Source organism: Seriola aureovittata, chromosome 16 (assembly GCF_021018895.1).
Source record: "Seriola aureovittata isolate HTS-2021-v1 ecotype China chromosome 16, ASM2101889v1, whole genome shotgun sequence".
Taxonomy (NCBI): Eukaryota; Metazoa; Chordata; class Actinopteri; order Carangiformes; family Carangidae; genus Seriola; species Seriola aureovittata.
Genome location: NC_079379.1, coordinates 14,113,948 through 14,134,099, shown reverse-complemented (window position 1 = coordinate 14,134,099; position 20,152 = coordinate 14,113,948). Strand labels below are relative to the sequence as shown.

Genomic DNA, 20,152 nt, shown 5'->3' with positions numbered 1-20,152 from the left:
ATCAAATATTGCCACTTTGGCGATTTGTTGACAACGGCTTTACTTCCCCTCATTTAGGGTCTCACAGACACTACTGCTGATGGATAAAAATCATTGTAAATCCACAGTAGTTCAAATTGTGTTTTTTCTTTTCTGTACTTTTGAACTTATTAGAACACAAAATGTAGAAAAGTATTGATGTTGAAACCCTTTGCTGCAAATTGGGCGTGCATATTTGCTGAAGGTGACAAAATACAGAAATTGGGGAGTATTTCATGTTTTATATCTTATAAAGTCTGTGCATGAAGAAATGTATATTCCCTTTGCTTTCCAAAAACGTCATTCAGAAACAAAATTAATTTGGGATTTGAGGTGTACATATCTTAGGTTTTAGGTGATCTCATTAGAGCTTGACAGATTCGGTCCATGTGTCCTTGCTGATCAGGAACCAGGGAGTGGGGGACAAACAAGGGAGGGAGGGCCTTTTCTGATGACGCCTGCTCCCAGGGAAGAGTCACATCTGCGTCCTCTCCTAAGGTCAGCTCTTCTTTACTCTGTGTGACTCTGCTGTAAAAAAAAAAACAAAAAACTGTGCTGTCTGCTCACCAAGCAAACATGAAAACACACTCTCAGACTTGAAGGGTGCATTACAAAGGGAGGTGAGGGAGACGTCTTGACAGTGTGTTGGCAGGGACTGTGAGGAGGAGGAGGTTACCTCTGGTTTGGGGTAGAACTGAAGCCTACAGGGAGGTAGCTAGTGGGTGCTATTAAATCACTGCATAAGGTAAAGTATCAATCCTATAGCCCTTTTTCACGTCAGACATTTTATACCATATAGCAGGAAAACCAGAGGTGCTACTAGTTATATATCATAGGGCTGCACTCCATTCAGCTTCCCTACTTTCAGGACCTGAGCCTTGTTTACACTGGTTCACTGACAAAGCTTACTGATACACTTAAATGGTACAGAGCCTGCTCTCCAGTGGTCAGATGCCAATATTACATTCATCTCACCAAAACACTGTTGCCTGTAAGGAGTTTTTCATACTATAGAGTAGAATGTATAAGTGTACAACATACATAGAATATTATTGTTAATATCAATCATATTAATGTGACATAGGCCTGCCGCTTCTACTGTCTTAATTTTGAAATACAGATGTTGACAAAACAGTTACCTCACCACTTTCCAAGATCAATAAATATTTTTTTCAGGTCCAACTTAAATACTCCTTAGATAGAAAATGGAAATTTTAAACACCAACACCATCTGCTTAGAAAGACTGTTTGAAATAATCGAAAGCTTCAGAACAGCTACTAATAAACTTTGTGGTTAAATTGTGTTATCAACTGTTTCAAAATGTCAACACTGAACTATTGTCAACTATAAATAATTTCAAGATACTGCAAACGTTGATATTTTATTTTTTATTTGTTCTTTCTACATTTATTTTTCTATTTTAAGTACAGGAAAAAAATGAGCAGAGAGTTGAACAAGAGACTCATAAGAAAATAAAATGAATCAAATCAATATGTAAAATTTACAGGCAACAAATCTCAGATGAAGTCAGAACATCTTTCACAGAGAAAGTGTTTCTGTGGTCTGAGCCCAGTGTCAATGCCCAGTCTGTGCTGGCACTGTAACCCTCACCTAACAAACTAGACCAGCTTATCTAAGACAAAAGCTTTGATATTCAGGTTTCAGCTTGTTTTGTGCATTTCTACCCAGCAGAGAAGCTACAGTAGATTCCCCAGTGATCGCTGGTGTAGCGTCCACAGTCCAGCTTCTCCAGCCCCACCAGGGCCATGTGGTCGGGGGCCAGACGTGGCACTCCGTCCTTGGTTGCTGGGCGGAAGTAGACGCGGTCGAAACGGCAGCGACTGACAAAGGGAACAGTCTTGTTGTTGTTAGCTTTGGTGTCCCATGTGTAGCGGCAGTGCTCCTGCTTGCCCAGTTGCTCCCAGACATCACAGACACTGGAGGGCAGGCCCACCTTGGTCACCTGAGATGAAGCCCAAGTCAAGTATTACTAAATAGGTACACACTGTGATTAAATGTATAGCCTCAAGTGCACTGACTGCATGCGACTGGAGAGACAAATGACTAACCTCAGTGTCCCTCAGGTTTGTGTCCCCTCCGAACAGGACAGTGAAATCATCAGATGCCTCTCTCATCCTCTGCATTACCACTCGCAGCTGCTTCATCCGCTCCTCTGCATGGCCCTTACAGCTCTCAAGGTGGGATGTCATCAGACACAGCTTCTGGCCTTTGAAATCCACCTGATTTCAAGGAAGAAAATGTAAAGTTTACAACAAGTTAACGTAAACGGAACTTGATGATTTGGAGTATTCAGGCGACTCTTTGTGCACAAACTTGAGCTACAAGCAGATTCCTCATCATCTTAGTGGTGGGGTAAGTTATTATCTCGTTCTCCACCAGTTTGACTCGTGACCTCTTCAGCATCATCCCAGTGAAGTAACCATCTTCACCACCTGGTCAGCACAAGTAAAGAGAAGGAGCAGTTGAAACTTCTGAGTTTACCCACAGGTTATCCCATGGTCAGTATAGTACAGCTGTGAGGCCTACTGTACTGTGCTGTATGCTGTGTGTAGTCCATTTTACTGTATCCTGTCCTAGTTATTTGAGACATGGACATTGCTGTGTCAAATTCTGTGTCCCTACATCATCGAAAATAATGTACCTTCAATGATCAGGTAGCTGACAGCCCGTTTCTTCAGGTACTGGACGTAGGGAGGAATGAGCTCCTGTAGGAACACCACGTCAGGAGTGTATCTGCATTAGAAGAAGATCCACTTTTCAAATACAATCCGCCTCCCATGTGTATCCTTGAGCTACACTTTGTATCTCCAGGGGCACTGCTCTGCAGCTCTGATATCAACACAGTTTGATTCTGAACACTGAACTGCCCCCCCAGAATTAAGATATCAAAGGGAGGCCAGTAAAGAGTAATAGTGAGGAAACACAGACTCACAAGACTAAGTAGGAGCACAGGCCTCTGGCACGCTCTGCAAGGTTGTCTGTGTCAAGTCCGTCCACATTCCAGGAGATCACAGACAGTTTACCGTCATCTTCTTCCGAGGGTTTGCGTGTGGAGGCGGGACTGTCTTCAGTCAAATCTATGCTGGAAATTTTACAGAGACATTTAGTTCAGAGTTATGGTTGACAACAGAGGGAGCACTGAGTGAAACTTGATGTACAGTAATATAAATGTAGACAGCAACAAAAAGGAAGACAGCTGACTTACCAACCCCCTGCAGGTTTTTCATCAACCTTCTGCCTTTTGGTTTTAGGGCTGGTGTCATCCTCTGGAAAATCTTCTACTTCGAATACTCTCTCCATATCTGCCTCAAAGAATGAATTCAAAGCTCTCTAAAACATAAGTGACAGGAAAGGACGTTACTACACGGTTTAGTTAAACATAAATCCGGGCAAACTGCGTGAAGAATTTAATGCCTTCCAAAGCAGATTTTAAACATCTGCTGGCTCATTCTTTGAGCATTAGAGGATGAACTAATTAGTGAAATTAGCTGCAGCAGTGATGAACTGGAATAACTATTCTGTCATTGTGGCCACGAGCTAAAGGATTCTGTCTCTGGCTACAACAGTAGCATAACGAGGTAATGTCACATCTGTGAGGCCTCAGTTGGTGTGACTACTGTACCTCCATCTCCCATTCATTTTCAGCCAGGTAGCACTGAGCCACGGCGCTGTCAGTTCCCGCTATTACAGCAAACTCATCGCAGAGACGAGCTCTGTTTTCTTCCACATTAGAAACTGACGGTTTGTCCGACTCTGATGTAGACGCCATCTTGTCCATCCACTAGATTATCTTTCAGAACAACGCGAGAAAAGTCAAACGCAAATATTATTCTATGTTTGTTTTTCTCTGCAAGTTACCTCAGGTGTACCAGTGAAAGGCTTCCGGGTGAAGTTGCTAATTAGCCTCTAGTGATAACTAAAACAAATCCCAGCGCATTAGATTGTTCTTTGCATGATTAAAAGTACATAACTCCATGTTGCATGTACGAATTACCATCACCACATATTGCTATTACTACGGCGCTGTTTATTTTCTGAACTAAAAATCCGGTCGAAACGTAACTTAGCTAAGATAGCAGATCAGCTTCAAGTTTCACCCGGTACAAACCCAAAGAAGACGTTTCACCCGGACGATTTATCGAGCGCCGCGGTGTCCGGTGTGAAGTAAACAGAAGTTTGACATTGATAGTGTTTATTGGGTTGAACATGGTATCTCTGTCTTTAAATTCGTTAAAACAAATAATGAAAGCTATGGTCGACAACCCAGGCTTCGACAGGGTGCTGAGCAAGGTAGAGATACACATTCTGCGACATTTCTATTACCGTTTTAAGATTTCTTTGTATCTGTGAGCGCGCACCAACCTGTGCTCTTAAGGGTAGTTACTGACACACCATTTACTTTGTTGGATAACGTCTCTGTTGTTGCAGTGTCACAAATAGCTACATATTTGTTTTCCTCAGGTGGACGTTTTGTCTGCCAGCCCAGGTAAAGTGGTGTGTGAGATGCGGGTAGAAGAGGAGCACACCAACCGGGGAGGGACGCTGCATGGCGGGCTGACAGCCACCCTGGTCGATGTCATCTCCACCATGGCTATTATGTACAGTGAGAGGGGAGCACCAGGGGTCAGTGTGGATATGAACATAACGTGAGTCGCTTAGCCGTGATTTATTCCCTGAAAAACATTGGTATCACCAATGGATTAACATACTGTATGTAAATTAAATTGACATACTCTATGATCTCCATAGAGTAGATTGGTTGTACAGTTCATAAACGGTACTGTATTGGTTGTGCAGTACACCTCACGTATAATACGTCTTGCAGCAACCCCTTTGTAGACTAGCCACATTAATATCTGCATTAATATCCACCTATAACCTTATTAGTTGGTTCTTAGGAATTTTGGTTTAGCTAAAAGAAAATCTGTAAAATGTTTTTATTTGGATTTTTATGTTTAGGTTTTCAGTTAAATGTTTTATTATACCGAGTCTAAAAATACTGTAATCTGCATATAAAATGCCCATCATGTGAAGGTTTTTAACTGTCGAATATAAATTCAGCTACAGCCCTGACTTAAGGAAAAAAGATTTATTATCTTTCAAGTTTTTTCATGACCCCAGTAACCCTGTAAATGTGTGATCCATGTCTTAAAATTATGACGAACTTACCTCCAGGCCAGAGGTGGTGGTGACCTTGACTTCAGTGTCTTAACACAATCACGTTAAAGATTAACTTCATAAACTACAACTGACTGAGAAAAACAACGTCAATGTCTTCCAGATATATGAATGCTGCTAAGATGGGAGAGGACGTAGTCATCACTGCTCAGGTTCTGAAGCAAGGACGGACACTGGCGTTTGCCACCGTAGACCTCACCAACAAGGTCACAGGGAAGCTCATTGCACAAGGAAGACACACTAAACACCTTGGCAACAGCTAAACTGTCCCCAATCTGTGCCTGTTTGTAAATCACATGATCATATTTGTAGTGTCAAAACAAAAGACTCTGAGTAAAGATCTAAACTAACCTGACTGTAAATAGCTTGCAAAAATCACTGATTGTGTAAAAAAACATTGTTAACAGTGGTAGGTGCCACAACTTCATAATATTACTCACTGCTGGCTATTTACTGACCTGTGGTGTTACAGCTGTTGCATATTTGTCATCAATTGTGACCTAACTACAGTATCAATAGTTCATGCACATGCAATAAAACAAATGGACAAAGTTGGTTATGCTTTCAGAATTTGCACTGTATTGGGATATGCTCAGCAGTATTGATTTGAGAATCATCAACAGAAAAAACCCAGAAGTTACACGCCTTATAACTTTTCAATTGAACACACTGAATCAACAATGAGCAAAATTATATGTACTATGTACTTATTCTTTGACCAGCAAGCCTGCAAAACCCAATTTAAATTTGATGAGCATGGCAGGAAATTATCTTAATTTTACTAGGTCAAATTAAACAAAACAAAATCAGTTAGCTTTCAGCAACTTTTGTTAGGTATGTTAAACATTAAATCTGTCACCACATTTCAGTTTCTCACCAACCCACATCCCGAATAAAACAAAACATAGAACATCAGATTTCAGTAGCTTAAATGAATAGTGCATGAACGGCTTGAACGGTGACAATGACCTTCAACATCTAACATGTCTCAACTTTGTGTACAATGCCTTTCAAGTCACTCAAGATTTTAGCAAAGGCCTGCCTAGCATGTTTCAGAGGAAAGCAAATGACACCAAAACATCTTTTTAAAGTCCAGCAAAAAAACTAAGGCGGTTTATAAGAAGCAATTCCTACACCATATGATTTGACAAATATTGTTCATCTTGTTATCTTTGCGTATACAGGTGTTTTAACACCTATTCACACCTGTCCTTGGTCAAAAGAATGTGTAAAGTTGTTCTAGAAACTCCAATGACATAACAAACAAGCTTTAACAATCCTTTCTTATGACAACAAGGATATAAAACACGTCCATCTGAGAACCACCGTGAAGACCTGGGTACTGTTTGTTCCTGTTTTGATGCAACATAAAGAGTTCCTTCAATGACCGGTGCTGTTGACAGTGCGGCTCCAAGAGAACAACCAACCACTCAAAATCAATGTTCGTGCAGGTTCAAATAAACAAAAATGGATGAGTGAGTAGGAGGGAATGAACAGGGAGAAAAAAATGGGGGAACCAACTAAAATGGCATAGAGAAGAGGGGGAACATTGGGAGCGTGAGGAAAAAAAAAAAAAAAAACAAGGATGGGAACTGAATCAGCTTCAGGTCAGGGAGGGGAGAACGAGTAGGTAACAAAAGGAGAGATCCAAGCACAAGTTCAAATCTTTTAAAAAGGAAACAGGTGGAGATGAGTACATCAATTTGCTTCTGAAGGCTTAGGCAGGAGGGAGGGGAAGGGCTTTTCCCTATGTGGCTGGGTGGAGCAGGAAGCCTTAATCAGGCATGTATGGGCGGAGGTGATCCTCGATGTCTCCCACACCCCAGCAGGTCAGCTGGTCCTGAGGCAAGTACAGGCAGAGGCTGCACAACTTGAAAACTGTGGCCTTGGTTTTAGGAGTCTGCAATAGAGGTGGAAAGAGAACATTTGTAGTAAGGTCTGTCTGAAACTGTGTTGAGTTTTCAGCTTTTTGAATCTGTTACAATATAATTTCAGGGGACTGACTCACCTGTAAGTGCTGTCTATCCATGAAGAGAAATACAGACTGAGTTGGGTTGTTCATGACCATTCCAGCCTTGTCTTTACGACCCAAAGCATGCAAGCACTGCTTCTCGTAGTCTCCATGATGAAATTCAAACTTGGCCTGTAAATCAGAGGAAAGACATGTGTACCAAGAAGTAAATAGTGTTAACATTCAGACTAGGGTTGAGTGATATATGTATCCAATTAAGTGGATTAACCTTTTTTTTTTGCATGTGTATAGTGCCTGCAATATGACTGTGTCTTTGTTTGTGTGCTATAAGTAATAGTGCATTTTGCTGAAAAAAAAAAAAAAAAGTACTTAAATTGAGAATTGTGCAAATGCTTATGGGGAAAAAAACTTAACATTTTATGTTTCGGCTATATTGCCCTGCCTTAATCCAGACATACAACTTCATGGAGAACAGAGTTTGCATTAGAAGAAAAAAAAACAGGCTTCAGACATCTGAGTTATCTGATGAGGTGACAAGTTCTGACCTGAACAGGCCTAAAGGGTTCGTCATCGGCCCCCTTCCATCTGGAGAACAGCAGACAGACAATCTTCTCAATATCGTTGCGTGGCCAAAGGATGAAGTCCATCTCCTGTGTGCAGCCTATCACATCCTAAGACGACATGGGAAGAAAAGATAATGTATTAACATGACTAAATGTTTTCTACAACATATCCCATCTTCAGATGGTTCACTTACCCTTCGCATTGACTGGTATCGGGGGGCATGTAGTTGCACAACATCTTTTTGCAGGAGTTCTATGGAACTCTCAAGAGAGTAGCTGGAATCCCGTACACCGCGTAGGATGTTTTCTTCATAGTTGTTGGTCATCACTGGCACCACTTCAGCAACCTCAAAAAGTGCAGACTTCTTCTTCTGTAATGACCAAGAAAACAAACAAACCACAAATATTGTAAGTTATTGATTGGCTTGATCACATAAGTTTGAACAGGAGAGCAAATTAGGTATATGGTATAGGGTTAAAAATGTAAATTACTGTTATCTTCCAATTTGCTGACAAACCTTTTCCTTGAAAACGAAGGCTATATAAATCTTGAAGTCAAACTGATCAGCCAAAGATTCCCTTTTCTTCCGAAGTTGAGCTCGAAGGCGATTTCTTGTTTGATTTCTTCGTGAAGTTGGGTCCCCCATGGTTAGATTTTGATGGCAATGTTCTTCTCTTGTGCAGAATCTTTTGGCTACACTCTCTACTTTTGTATTTATACGTTGGATAAAGGATGGAGTTAGCTACCCTTTGCAGAGACAACCCATCAAACAACTCTAGGCTAGATCTGTGAAATACCCACTAACTACCAACTGAAAAGGTCAACAAATCATAAACAAGACTAAGTCATTTTAAATTTTTTTTGGAAAAGGGCAGTGTTGAGGAGGGGAATGATCAACGAGCTAAGACTACATCTCCTTATTACTTGACCAGAAATCCATGTTTTAAGACATGACTTAAGCCAAATGAGGTTTTTTTTCAACCTGCCATCGACAAGGGATTACAACGGAGATTTAAATGAAACAGCAACTCAAATCTGACTATTTTTTATTCTGAAAACTGATACTGAAATCAACAGAAACGGCTGCGACTATAAAAACCCATATCGGCAATATATTTTTGCTAGTGAATTTGAGGACTACAGAGACTAGCAAGCAGACAAATATTCTATTGTTTGGGTCATTTCAAAGTCCCTCATCCATGGCTGTCGTTTTGTGTTTGTTTCTCTGTAGAGACTGCGTTATGTGCGTGTTACAGAGGGATCGGGGATACAGACAAACATGGCAGGTAAATACAGATGCCAGGAGATATTGGCACCGGGTAACATCGAAGACTACTGCGAAAGTAACTTGACATTTCCTTGACTTTTACTGCCACTCATTTGGCCCACGGCCTGCGGTGCTGCCACTGCTGATAGTCATGATGTGGGCGTATTTTTAGCACACTAGCTAAGGTGAGCTAGCAAGCTAATCTAGGCATTCACTTCCGACACTAACTAGTAGTGAACCAACGATATAGCTACATCTTATCTTCTGACTGATTGGCTTAATTGAGGCCTATGTGTGGTTGGCTAGCTAGCGTACAGTCATCTCTCCACGCGTTTACATCTTCTCGCTTGGTTCAATGTGACTGCCAGTGCTGTGAGAGTCAGGAGACCTGCAGGGTTGACTGACTAACTGATTGTGCTCGTGCTCAGCATTTTAGCTAGGTATAATTTGCTTCAGTCGTGTCTTGTCAACAACTTCATCGACAAAACTCAGCCAGAGAATCAGTAGCCAAACCAACGACACACGTTGAATGGCGAAATAAACATTAGCTAGACAAAATCTCCCCTTTCCACGTCTGAAGTTTCGAGGTGTTTGCTGCGCTTGTTTTCTTTCTCTTCTTTTCTTCAGTCGTCACAACCTCCGACTCGCCCTGCTGCATGCCATGTCAAGATAAATCGACAATCCAGCGGAAATCCTCCGTTCTTTCAATCGACAAGTGGCGTGTTCTGTCTCCCGGCGGGCCCATATTTAACGGCGTGTCGTCCAACGTTTTTCCGTTTGGTTTCTTTGTGTGTTTTCGGGCAGCTAATAATGGCACACAAGCTCGTCGGTCCACAGCCTCCCCAAAATGGCTGCACAGTCAACTACAAGGTGTGACGTATGTTGACATGTGACCGCACGAGGAAAAAACAACAGCGTGAAAAAAAACTCTCCTCGTGAGTGGCGCCTTTACCACGTGACTGGGTGGGCGTATTTAAGCCCCTGGCGCGAGATCTGCACGGAAGAGAATAGGCATCCACAGTAAGGAACAGCCCTTCGGCCACGGTAAGTCGTTTTAACGTACGAATACTTTATTAATGCCTTAATTTAATTCCATCCACATCTGCCGCTCGCTTCGTATTACTAGCATTAGCTAGCTTTGAGCTAGCTCAGTAGTTGCACCATTAAATTAGCTTATTTTTTAACGTGAGCTGACTCAGATGGCCTATTGCACCGCATTTTTTCCTACGGACGTGGCGACATATTCACCATATTTCACTTGTCTTTTAACCTGCCAATGATATTAAATTTAACCCAACACTAACTTATTTTGACCCTTTTCAAGTGTATCTAAAAAAACATCACTTATTCTTCCGTGTATTTTGACGTTATGTTAATAATTGCCCCATCAGGTATCTTGAAAGAAAATGAGTGTCGGTGGAAAGCTAAAACACAGCCACCAGAGGTCTAATGAGAATATAAAGGTGAGTAATTAATTGTTCTTCGTTAAGAAATGTTCCTTGCAAACTAATGGTATGTGATGCTAACTGATGGGTAGTGTACAAGAAGTATATGTTGTCATGATGTCTTAACCACTGTTTGTATGAATGATCTATCATGCAGCCAATTTACATACAATTAACAGCCAGCGTAGCTTAGTGTCTGCAGGTGAGGCTGGCAAGAGGAAAGGGCAGCTGTATCAGAAGAAGGCACTCATGGCAGAATTAAATGTGTACACAACTGCATAGTCTAGATATTTTAATGCATTTTAAACATAAGCTCAAAGGTTTGCTTTTTTCACAGATGAGATTTTGACATGTCTTAGATGGGAAATACTGGTGTAAATAAGAAAATAAATGATGGCTGAATTCCATTTACCGTAGCTGCTTTGGTTTCGGGGCCCTGGTACTATGCATGCTGGCACATTGTCATGTCATACTAGGATCAAGTCAAAATGTCTTGCTGTGAAAAAGGCAGGTCAGTAGTACATGACTACAGATATGGAGTGGTAAGTTGCATTGTAATGTGAGGAAAGTTTGACTCTGCTGTGATTATACAGTTTGAGCATTGTTGTATTGTTGCTTATTTGGCTTCTAAGATTTAGACAGAATATTTCGATTTGCTTTCTACGTGGCCATTTGTCAAGTATATGGCATTGTCTCCCCACAGCTCACAATCAGCAACAGATTAGCCTTATAGGCATGACTAGCAGTATTTGTGAAGCTGCAGCCAAACATTAACGAACTGCTTGTTGGCTGCTCTGTAATGAGCCTTGAAGAGAAACTTTCCCACGGCTGTTGAAAAACTTTGGGCCCTGCCCCTTTTTCCCACACCTGTGGGCCTGTTGCACATGGCAGCAGTGTTGTTAAGCCACTTCACTTATGCCCTCTCCCATGGTGACAGTGTAACTAAAGTAAAGTGATGCTAAGCCCTGGTGAATAGAGGCTTTAAAAATTAGAACACAGGTCATGGCAGTTTCCCATGTAACTCAGTCTTGAGTTTCTAAAGACTAATTTGGGAAGGGGTTGGGATGTTCCTCTCCGTTTTGCTATTTTCATATTTGATTTGTGATCTACTCAGATATAAGCTGACACTAACTTGTCTTTGCTTTCTTCCAGACCTTTTTCACACCATCTCAAAAGGTAATGGGACCCCCCAGGCAAACCCTGCAGGTCCTCCAACTCTCAGCTACCAACAAAGATATGGGGAGGTCAGCTCAGGTATGCAGTGACTTGTCACTGGAACTCATTTGATTAAATATCCGTTTGTCCTCGTTTCTATTACAGTTGGTACAGACATTGTTCTGTTGATCTAACAAGTGGTTCATAACCACCATGTGTGTCTTCAAATATTAAAAAAAAACAAAACAAAATGGTTCCCTCTTTTAGGTAGGGAAGGTCATTCCCAAACGTAAACAGTGGAGCGCTGAACAAACTAGAGGCCCAAAGAGGGTGAAGGTTGAAGTCAAATCCACTCAAACAGAAGAAACTCAATGTTTGACGGATGGCATTTCAACTGACGCATATGAACTTATGGTCAAAGGTATGTGTGATCCGTAATCAGTGAACAACTTATCACAAAATGGTGCTCTACTCCCAAATGCAATTTCAGTTTTATCTTGAGTTTGAACCTCTGCTGTTGTAGAAACACCTCCTTCCACCTACTGGAAAGAAGTAGCCGAGGAGCGACGGAAGGCCTTGTACAATGTTCTACAGGAGAATGAGAAGGTAAGTTAATCACTAATAGGTGGCTAATGTTTAGCTGTCAGATGAGCTGTTCCCACGCTCCCTCTGTCAACCCTAGTTGGCTCCAGTCCAGCTGGCACTGATGTTGAAGTAACTGCACCTAAATACACATTGAAATCTGTCTTTAATTTTGAAAGAATTTATACTGAATGTGCCAATCCTGCTAAGATAAACCTTGATTACTATACAGTGATTTTTGGGAAGGATTATTTTGAAGTTGGTCCTTGTACTTTTTTCCAACAGCTTATTTTTTTTGAGTGCTTTAATCAGTAGTTATAGTGTTGTAGTTTTTACAATGCATTATATTAACTTGACCAGTGACTTGACCATTGTTTACTTTTTCAAGTTTGATGTCCACCATGCTTAATGAGTTTTTCCTTCTTAAATCAGTTGCACAAAGACATCGAGGCCAAAGATGAACAGATAACAAAACTTAAGAGTGAAAATGAAGAGTTGCAAGAGCTTGCACAGCATGTACAATACATGGCTGATATGATTGAGGTAAGCACACTGGCATTGACTCTGTGTGTACACATGAACTAATATTTCATGATCACAGGCATATACTGTTAGATAACTGGCTTGATAACCTGGTTTGAATTTCCTGAGCTATTTTCCTTAATTCTTGATTCAACAGTAAATGTTGCATGGTCAGATATACTAGTTGTGAACACTATCCTTTGTTCCAGTGATCTGTAAACCGTAGCTACTACACTGAGTGACCTCTTAGTACTTGATGTAAACTTTGTATCATGTCCTCTTTGTTTTTATAGAGGCTGACTGGGAAGTGCCCAGACAATCTGGAGGAACTCAAAGACATTGCCCTTGATGTGGATGAGCATGATGGTGAGGTGGCAGGTCAGAGTCAGGAAGAAGACTCTGATTACAGTGAGAGTGATGCAGAGGAAGATGAGATCTCACACCATGAACAAGCAGGTGCCTCTGGAGACTGGGATTAACTGACAACTCTTGCATGTCATGGGACTTTGGTTGTCTTATACAGGTCAGTAGATTTTAGCCAGAGTGTACTTTGGCAGCAAAAAGTGATCATCTCTTTGAAGAGATGATTAAAGTTATGTTCCTTCTTGAAAGGTGATACATTTTAAAACTTGAACAGACAGAAACTGATTTATTTTATTTTATTTTTTTTTATAATACAATGTTTCAGTTTTTGCTAAACTTATCAATTCTTGGTCAAGAGAAATGTGCAAAACTAAACCTGTATAGATCATTTTTATGGAAGACATTTTGACAAGACTGTAGTGAAAGCAGAGGTGAAATGTCATGACCTCAGTTGACAACATTGAAGACAGGATGCAGGTTCCACCAGAACCACTGTAATTTTGACTTTCACTCCCACTAGATGATGGTTGCAGGGCTCGGTGTCCTCTGTACATACCCAACCATTCCCTGACTGTGCAGAGGTCAGTGTTGTTTCAGTTGATTTGGGTTAAGGAAAAACTGAATACATCAGGATGATGGTTAGTATTCACTGTCTGTCACCAAGAAGGTGGTTGCTATTCTGCAGCATGCCAAATTTTCTTGCATCATTCTCGTTAGCCCTCTTGAAAGTCAGGAACCAATCAATGACAACTGTGATGGTTTCCTTTGCTTTTCCTACTCTAAAAGTCAAAATGTCTTTTGTGAAAAGGCCTATTGAGGCAATTGTACTCCATTCACTTAGGTGTAGCCTACTTAAAGCATGGCCTTCAAGAGTGTTTTTTTTTTTTTTTTTTTTAAATTAAATTTACTGTAAAAAATGTACAATGTTGTATTACAGCTGTGTGTATATAAAGCCTCTGTAAAATAAACCCCTCTTTTTTTAAACAAAGTATTTTGTGACTTAAGTTCATAGTTTAGGGCATATGAATCTTGTAACTGCGTGAAATGTTGGAAGCTAGATGTGTTGACGTGAGGGTGACTTGTGTAACCAGCAACTATAGTACTGTTATTGGTAAACAAACCTGGCAGATGGACTCTGCTGCTGTCAAGCCAAAAACATTCACTGAGGTGTTGGGATTGTTTTCATGAGGCTGATCTTTTTACATGTTTCAACTTTAAACAGACTGCTGCTTTTGCCACATTAAATATTCTGCTCATGGCAGTTGATGGAGCTCTAACTGGGTTATCTTATTGCACTAGTAAAAATGATAGCATTTTAAAGAAAAGGCTTTTTGCACTAAAGTTTAAAATCAATTTTTGTCACCATCGATACCACTTATTTTCCTTATGTTAAGGTATTGTTCAGTGTTGAATATGTGCTGTTTTCAGTCAGTTGTGGTGTGTTTTTTAATAATTGCCTCTAAGGAAGCAATCAGCTGAGGCCTGTACTAGGATGCAGGATTTGGGGCTAGGGAGGTAACTTCAGGTTTAATTCTCCGTTTTTAGGGTTATGACAGTGGTTCACGTCTTACCTGGGTAAATCACCATGGTAGGTTTTGCTGAACTCCTTCTCTGGAGCAGGTTAACTTCAGAGGATCAGATCAAAACTGGTCCACAGTCCAGTGGACAGATTACTGGAAAACAGCATGGCTTTTACTGTTCATGTATGCCACAAATGGTTTTTGTCAACAAAGACGGTGCTGACAAATGAAAACATTGGTCTTGACAGACATTTGAGACTTAAGAAATTCACAATTTTATTTTAATTATGCAAAAATAAAATTTATTGCAACTTTTGATGAGCAGAAGAAACACTGCTAACCACAATGGAGAAGAGTAGTATGCAACTAAATGGATGAGCACTGAAGCTATTGACCACAGAGATGGATGAAGTTCAATTTTAGCAAAAGTGTACCGAGTTATTCTTAAAATCAGACTATATCATTAAACGTGCACATTTTGCCAACATGTACTTTGTGGTGATAAGGAATTGAACAGTCAAACACTGGTCAACTGCGAGTTTGTACAAAGAAAAAAAAAAATAGACACTGACTGGGTGAATCAGATACTAGACCAAAATACTGCAACTGTACTTAAAATGTGGACCATGTTTTGCAAAAGGTATAGGAAAAAAAAAAAAAAAACTTTAAACCATCTTCAGCTTTTAGTAACAACTTCACACATTTACAGATTATATTACAAAAGAAAAAATACATTTCATAAAAATATTACCACTTGTTTTTAATCATTATGGCTTTTGGACTGTGCAGTTAGAACCAAATGTAGCTAGATTCATATATTATGGGTTTGTCTTTTTTAAGTTGTGCTTCTAAATATAAGTCTGAGTATTCTGGCCAAAATGCAAATGTTGTATTGAAAATACATTCTCCGATGAATTATGAGCTTTTATTAAAAGACAATTTAAAATTAATTCTTCCTTTGGTTACAGTAAATCTAAGTAATAAAGTAACATTTCTAATATACGACGTCCCTTTCTGTTTGGGACCTTTTAGGGAAAAGAAATCTATAACACTATTAGACTATGAGCAAATCTTTATCTTCTCCAAAATAATAATTCATCTAATATAATTCTTTCAAAATAAACTCCAATTAAAGTTAAGCATGAGATCATGGTAATAACATGGAGGCCTTTTTAAACAATAAACTATATTTCAAATCCTGGACCTGATCCAAAATATATAACATAAATATACAATTCATTTACATAACAATGTCATCTGCACTATTACAGTATAACTCCAAAGAATATTAGAATTACAAGGAGTAAATAATAAATAAGATGTGAGAACAAATGTGAGTTTTATCGTCTCACTAGACTCAGTAGTACAGTTACAATGTGAAGAGTTGGAATTATCTGCTTTCCTCGGGTCAGTGTTTCCACGTTACAGACCCAAGACGTACCAAACAGAACACTTCATTCTGCAGTTTCTCATAATAAAAGCTTAATTTCTAATCGTGCTATTAGCTCACATACCGTATGAATGTGCAGTTAGCCAAAACTGAGGCTACACCTATACTCTGCCCAAGGGATCCTCTTCCTCTCTGTACAGTTATTGAGAGTGCATTCTCACGCTCCTAAACTGTATTTATTGCCCTCGGCCGGCTCCACACCTGGTAGGAAAAATACATTTACAAAAGAAAGTATTTGTGGAACCTGCCTGCTCGACCACATCAAGGCTCAAATGGTCAAGGCTGACTTTATCAAATGTCTTTTCATGTCAGCTATATACAGAAAAATTGCACTTGTTCAACTGCAAATATGAATAAACTCAGCCATAAACTGCTGAGAGAGTGAACCTTGGGCACTCAGTTGTTCCTCTCCTTTTACTTCACTGAGGTCTGAACTGAGGTCTTAATCTGTTCAAGACTGTAAACTGCTCTTTAACCACTTTACCTCACTCGCTCCAAGAAGCCATTCTCAACTTATTAATGGTCCTCCCCGTCACAAAACACACACTTTCGACCATACAAGAATCCCTGAAACTCAAAATGGAACGTACTAGAAAACACAACTTAAAAATAAATTTTGAATACAACCATATATTACACGGGCTGTGTAAAATATGCCATATTTACATGCCTTACAACTGTGCAAATCTTCTGAAAGCACCAAAAAACATCTCTAATGCAAAACCACCAACTTAAACATGTGATAAACAGTGATTATACAAAGATCATAGTTAGTATATTGCCTGACACAACTGACTCTGTAACAGCCAAGATGATGGTTAATCAGTGAATAAGCAATACAAGTTTTGTGTGCAGTGGTGGATAGCTTGTTGACAGAGGTTGTGTGAGGGGTGAAGATGCATTGCTCAATTTCCAGTTTCCACAGTCTTTGGAGCAGCTTTCAGTGGCTTCAGTGTCCAGTCAAATTCGTGCTCTCAAGTTAAAACTCAACATGACCAGACTGCCTGGCTCAGGAAGCAGGGGGAGGAGGGGTGGGTAGGAGTGTGGGGTTGTGCGAAATTGGAGGTGATGGTGTGTGTGTGCAGGAGGGGTATAGGTTGTGTGTCTTTGTGGTTAAGACAGTTTGTTTGGTGTTAGTTCCTTTTAGGAGGCAGTATCAGTAAGAACAGTGATCTAATGTGGCGGTGTGGAGGTCTTTAAGCCTGTTCCAGAGGGCAGATCAATAAACGGATCAGTCTTTAACAGTGCAGTGTGATGTCAAGCTGAGGGGGCAGTGTTTTCCTCAGCTGGGGAGTAATCTGTGATCTTCTCAGTGGCACGATGGCTCAGAAGGCCGTGGTGACGGCGTTTCCTCGCCGTGTGCCCAGACGGATCATTTCCCCCGGCACTGTGTCCAGCTGCTCGTACGCCAGCCGCCCCTCCTCACCTGTGACAAACACAAGTGTTAGCTATGAGCAGTGTACCTGCAAGCAGCTTTGAGTAATGACAAATAACTCACTATATCTCGAATGACATTTATGACATCCCTGTGCTGTTTAATCAGGACAAAATATTTCTGCTTTAGGTCAAAATAAAGGTGACAAATCATCTTTTACTATTTGGATCTCAAGAAAACTTTGTGCAAAACAAAGCACATTTGTCTTGGTATTATACTGTATATGCTACATTTATATACAGCTTTTTAATATTTTTATACTTTATGGTGTGAGATCGATATGTGTATACAATGTAATTCTGTAAAAACAGTGATTTGTAGAAAAACAGCAAAAAGACCAAGCTGAGCAATATTTGACTTCCATAAATTTTGTTATTCACCAAATGTCAGCAGGGTTTCTATGGCGACATGGCGAAGCTCCTCATCGGCTGAATCACACAGCGCTACCACCGCCCTGATGCTCTCTACAGCCTGCAGACAGACAGGAAGAACATGCAAGAATGTGACAGTATGGTTAAAGAAGTTTTTCTCTTTTTTTCATGACATATATGTGATAGTACTGTAGCATGACAGCTCCTGTGACATTGCAGCATATAAGTAATGAACCAGTCTGATCGTAAAAATACATTAGGAACATATTTCTTTGCATCGCGACTAACGAGTAGTTCAGCTCTCACATGAATGCATGCTGAATTAGAAGTTCTTAGAACAGCAGTTAAATACAGTTTAGCTGACCTAATGAAATTCTTCATGCGGCAGAAAAGTGTCACAACTATAGATAATGTAAGAGGCCACTGACCTGGAGACAGCTGAGAGCCGAACATGCCGCCCTCTGGCTCTGAACTCCAGCCTCTGACAGAGCCTGGGTGTAGCACTCCACAGCCTGTAAACACACAAACATTCAAATATGACATGCTGCATCTTTCAAGACGAAGTGTAATGGTATAAAATACACTTATGCGCTCTCTTAAGCACTATTCACCCTGGTCCTGAAGTGGCTGCGTGACGCTCCAGAAGAGAGGTAGTCGGCTGCTGCCTTGTTGACCTGAGGGTCGTCTGCAGTGAGCAGGGAGGCCAGGGCCCTCAGGGTGCTGTTTTTAGGCCACAGGGATGACACAGGCACCACATCCATCTCTGCTAGACACTGAGAATAATCCCCACTGCACAGAGCCTCTGCTAACACCTCTGAGTATGAGAAATAAACACAGACACACGTTAAAGGTCAAACCATGCATTGTAGAGCAACAAGCAGAAGTTTCTGTGATCCTGACATGAGCCTGGAGCTGGTTTCTGATCTGGGCTATTTTGTCTTATAAAATATAAAAATAAATAAATATCTAGGAATTTATTAGTGTTTATTTTAGTTATTAACGAAAGGCAGGATCACAACTTTTGCTCACCCTCTCTTGCCAGGTGCAGTAGGTGTGTCTCCATGTCCTGAACCTCATGTTGTAGGATGTAGCTGTGGAACTGAAACACGGTCAGGACGTCCTGGGACAGAGCAGAGGCAGGAGGATCGTGCGACGTCTCCAGGTCGCTCCTGTCAACCATCTCGCCCACTACAACACCAACCACTGGAGAGAAAGAGAAAAGAAAATTAGCAAATATTCAGAGTTTCTAGCCAACTGCAACTACTACTGTGTTTTAATCTGTTATCAGAAACAACATATTCTTAGCAACTACAGTGATCTCATTTTTTCCCAAAGAACATATTTAAAACAGTTACTGATTTACAAACCAAATAAGTGACTCAGTTGAAACAAGATGAAATTTTAAGTATAACCTCTGGTCTGTTTTCAGAGAGAAAATAGGGAGAGCCAACCTGTGTCAGCGCTGTGTGGGTGTCTCTCCTGCAGCACTGCCGTGTAGCGCTGGTTCATGTGTTTGAACACTCTGTCCAGTGTGGTGTGGAAAAGTCCTGCAGACCCGCTGCACTCTGACCACAGTGTCATCAGTTCTGGGCGCTCCGCGAGGCCCGGGAGAACTGAGGGAGAACAGGAGGTCAGACGCTACAAACCCTCAAACCTTTTGTGTGTGGTAATCATTTTATTATGCATATAGGCTGCTCTGAAGTGCAAGATAGAGACATTGTTGCTTGATACGACATGCAACATACAGATACCTACCATCCGCAGCAGATGTAATAGCTCCCAGTCGGTCCACACTGATCTCTGCTAGTTCTTCTAAGAGCTGACTCTGTCCGGACAGTTTGAGGAGCAGACTGCGACGCTGCCACACACCCACCCCACCCGTCAACAACTGCAGATACATGAAGAATCAAAGCCATGTTAGACCAATTTTGTAGTTCCAGGGATTAAACTGTTTGATGTCGTCCAAATAAAACATTTGCGTCAGGAGAATCTCTACCTGTATGAGGTGATTACAGTACTGCAGGTGGATGACGATGGCCACGTCCAGGTTCTCGTTTCCGGTTGTTAGGGGCAGGGGGCTTCCAGCCACGCTGTTGCCTACCCCGGTGTCTTCTGTCAGGGCTTCACTCAGGTGTCCCCTGGCTTCTGGATGCTGGCCCCTGAGAGGTAGGCACCAAGAGTCACCACTGTGTGGCAGCAGCCTTACACAGAACCACTGTACTTATAGTCAAGTGGTTTTCAATTGAATACTGCTATGAAGTAAGACAATACAGATTCTGTCCAATCAA

General features: G+C 40.9%; 5 protein-coding genes across 12 annotated transcripts in view; 2 read left to right on the top strand and 3 right to left on the bottom strand.

The window, feature by feature from the left end:
• Positions 1-1,392: 1,392 nt before the first annotated feature.
• tdp2b (tyrosyl-DNA phosphodiesterase 2b) lies at positions 1,393-5,327 on the bottom strand. 2 transcript variants are annotated; one of them, XM_056399388.1, is made up of 7 exons: positions 5,210-5,327; positions 3,246-3,370; positions 2,973-3,122; positions 2,682-2,773; positions 2,354-2,472; positions 2,089-2,259; positions 1,393-1,982 (listed from the first exon to the last, which is right to left on the bottom strand). In XM_056399388.1, exons 2-7 carry the CDS (start codon positions 3,338-3,340, stop codon positions 1,701-1,703), a joined length of 909 nt encoding a protein of 302 aa, XP_056255363.1. In that variant the 5' UTR covers positions 3,341-3,370; positions 5,210-5,327; the 3' UTR covers positions 1,393-1,700. The 2 variants fall into 2 exon arrangements, with proteins under 2 accessions (XP_056255363.1, XP_056255362.1); XM_056399387.1 differs by lacking the exon at positions 5,210-5,327 and adding an exon at positions 3,663-4,048.
• acot13 (acyl-CoA thioesterase 13) lies at positions 4,170-5,773 on the top strand. Its single transcript, XM_056399393.1, has 3 exons — positions 4,170-4,330; positions 4,502-4,686; positions 5,322-5,773. Exons 1-3 carry the CDS (start codon positions 4,247-4,249, stop codon positions 5,479-5,481), a joined length of 429 nt encoding a protein of 142 aa, XP_056255368.1. The 5' UTR covers positions 4,170-4,246; the 3' UTR covers positions 5,482-5,773.
• A 1-nt stretch (position 5,774) lies between these two features.
• c16h6orf62 (chromosome 16 C6orf62 homolog) lies at positions 5,775-9,861 on the bottom strand. Its single transcript, XM_056399389.1, has 5 exons — positions 8,272-9,861; positions 7,948-8,124; positions 7,736-7,861; positions 7,227-7,361; positions 5,775-7,118 (listed from the first exon to the last, which is right to left on the bottom strand). The coding sequence occupies exons 1-5, from the start codon at positions 8,398-8,400 to the stop codon at positions 6,993-6,995; spliced, it is 693 nt and encodes a 230-aa protein (XP_056255364.1). The 5' UTR covers positions 8,401-9,861; the 3' UTR covers positions 5,775-6,992.
• A 106-nt stretch (positions 9,862-9,967) lies between these two features.
• Positions 9,968-15,278, top strand: gmnn (geminin DNA replication inhibitor). 2 transcript variants are annotated; one of them, XM_056399392.1, is made up of 8 exons: positions 9,968-10,065; positions 10,413-10,484; positions 11,619-11,720; positions 11,889-12,042; positions 12,145-12,227; positions 12,636-12,746; positions 13,019-13,248; positions 13,609-15,278. In XM_056399392.1, the coding sequence occupies exons 2-7, from the start codon at positions 10,428-10,430 to the stop codon at positions 13,202-13,204; spliced, it is 693 nt and encodes a 230-aa protein (XP_056255367.1). In that variant the 5' UTR covers positions 9,968-10,065; positions 10,413-10,427; the 3' UTR covers positions 13,205-13,248; positions 13,609-15,278. The 2 variants fall into 2 exon arrangements, with proteins under 2 accessions (XP_056255367.1, XP_056255366.1); XM_056399391.1 differs by having other exon boundaries at positions 13,019-15,278.
• Positions 13,964-20,152, bottom strand: part of ripor2 (RHO family interacting cell polarization regulator 2) — a 90,536-nt gene continuing 84,347 nt past the window's right edge. For all 6 annotated transcript variants that reach the window (XM_056399383.1, XM_056399384.1, XM_056399381.1 and 3 more), the window contains 8 exons: positions 19,861-20,023; positions 19,620-19,752; positions 19,316-19,477; positions 18,894-19,067; positions 18,476-18,678; positions 18,293-18,376; positions 17,874-17,964; positions 13,964-17,484 (listed from right to left, as the gene is read on the bottom strand). In XM_056399383.1, coding sequence (XP_056255358.1) covers positions 17,384-17,484; positions 17,874-17,964; positions 18,293-18,376; positions 18,476-18,678; positions 18,894-19,067; positions 19,316-19,477; positions 19,620-19,752; positions 19,861-20,023 — 1,111 coding nt within the window. In that variant the 3' untranslated portion in view covers positions 13,964-17,383. The remainder of the gene's footprint in view (positions 17,485-17,873; positions 17,965-18,292; positions 18,377-18,475; positions 18,679-18,893; positions 19,068-19,315; positions 19,478-19,619; positions 19,753-19,860; positions 20,024-20,152) is intronic.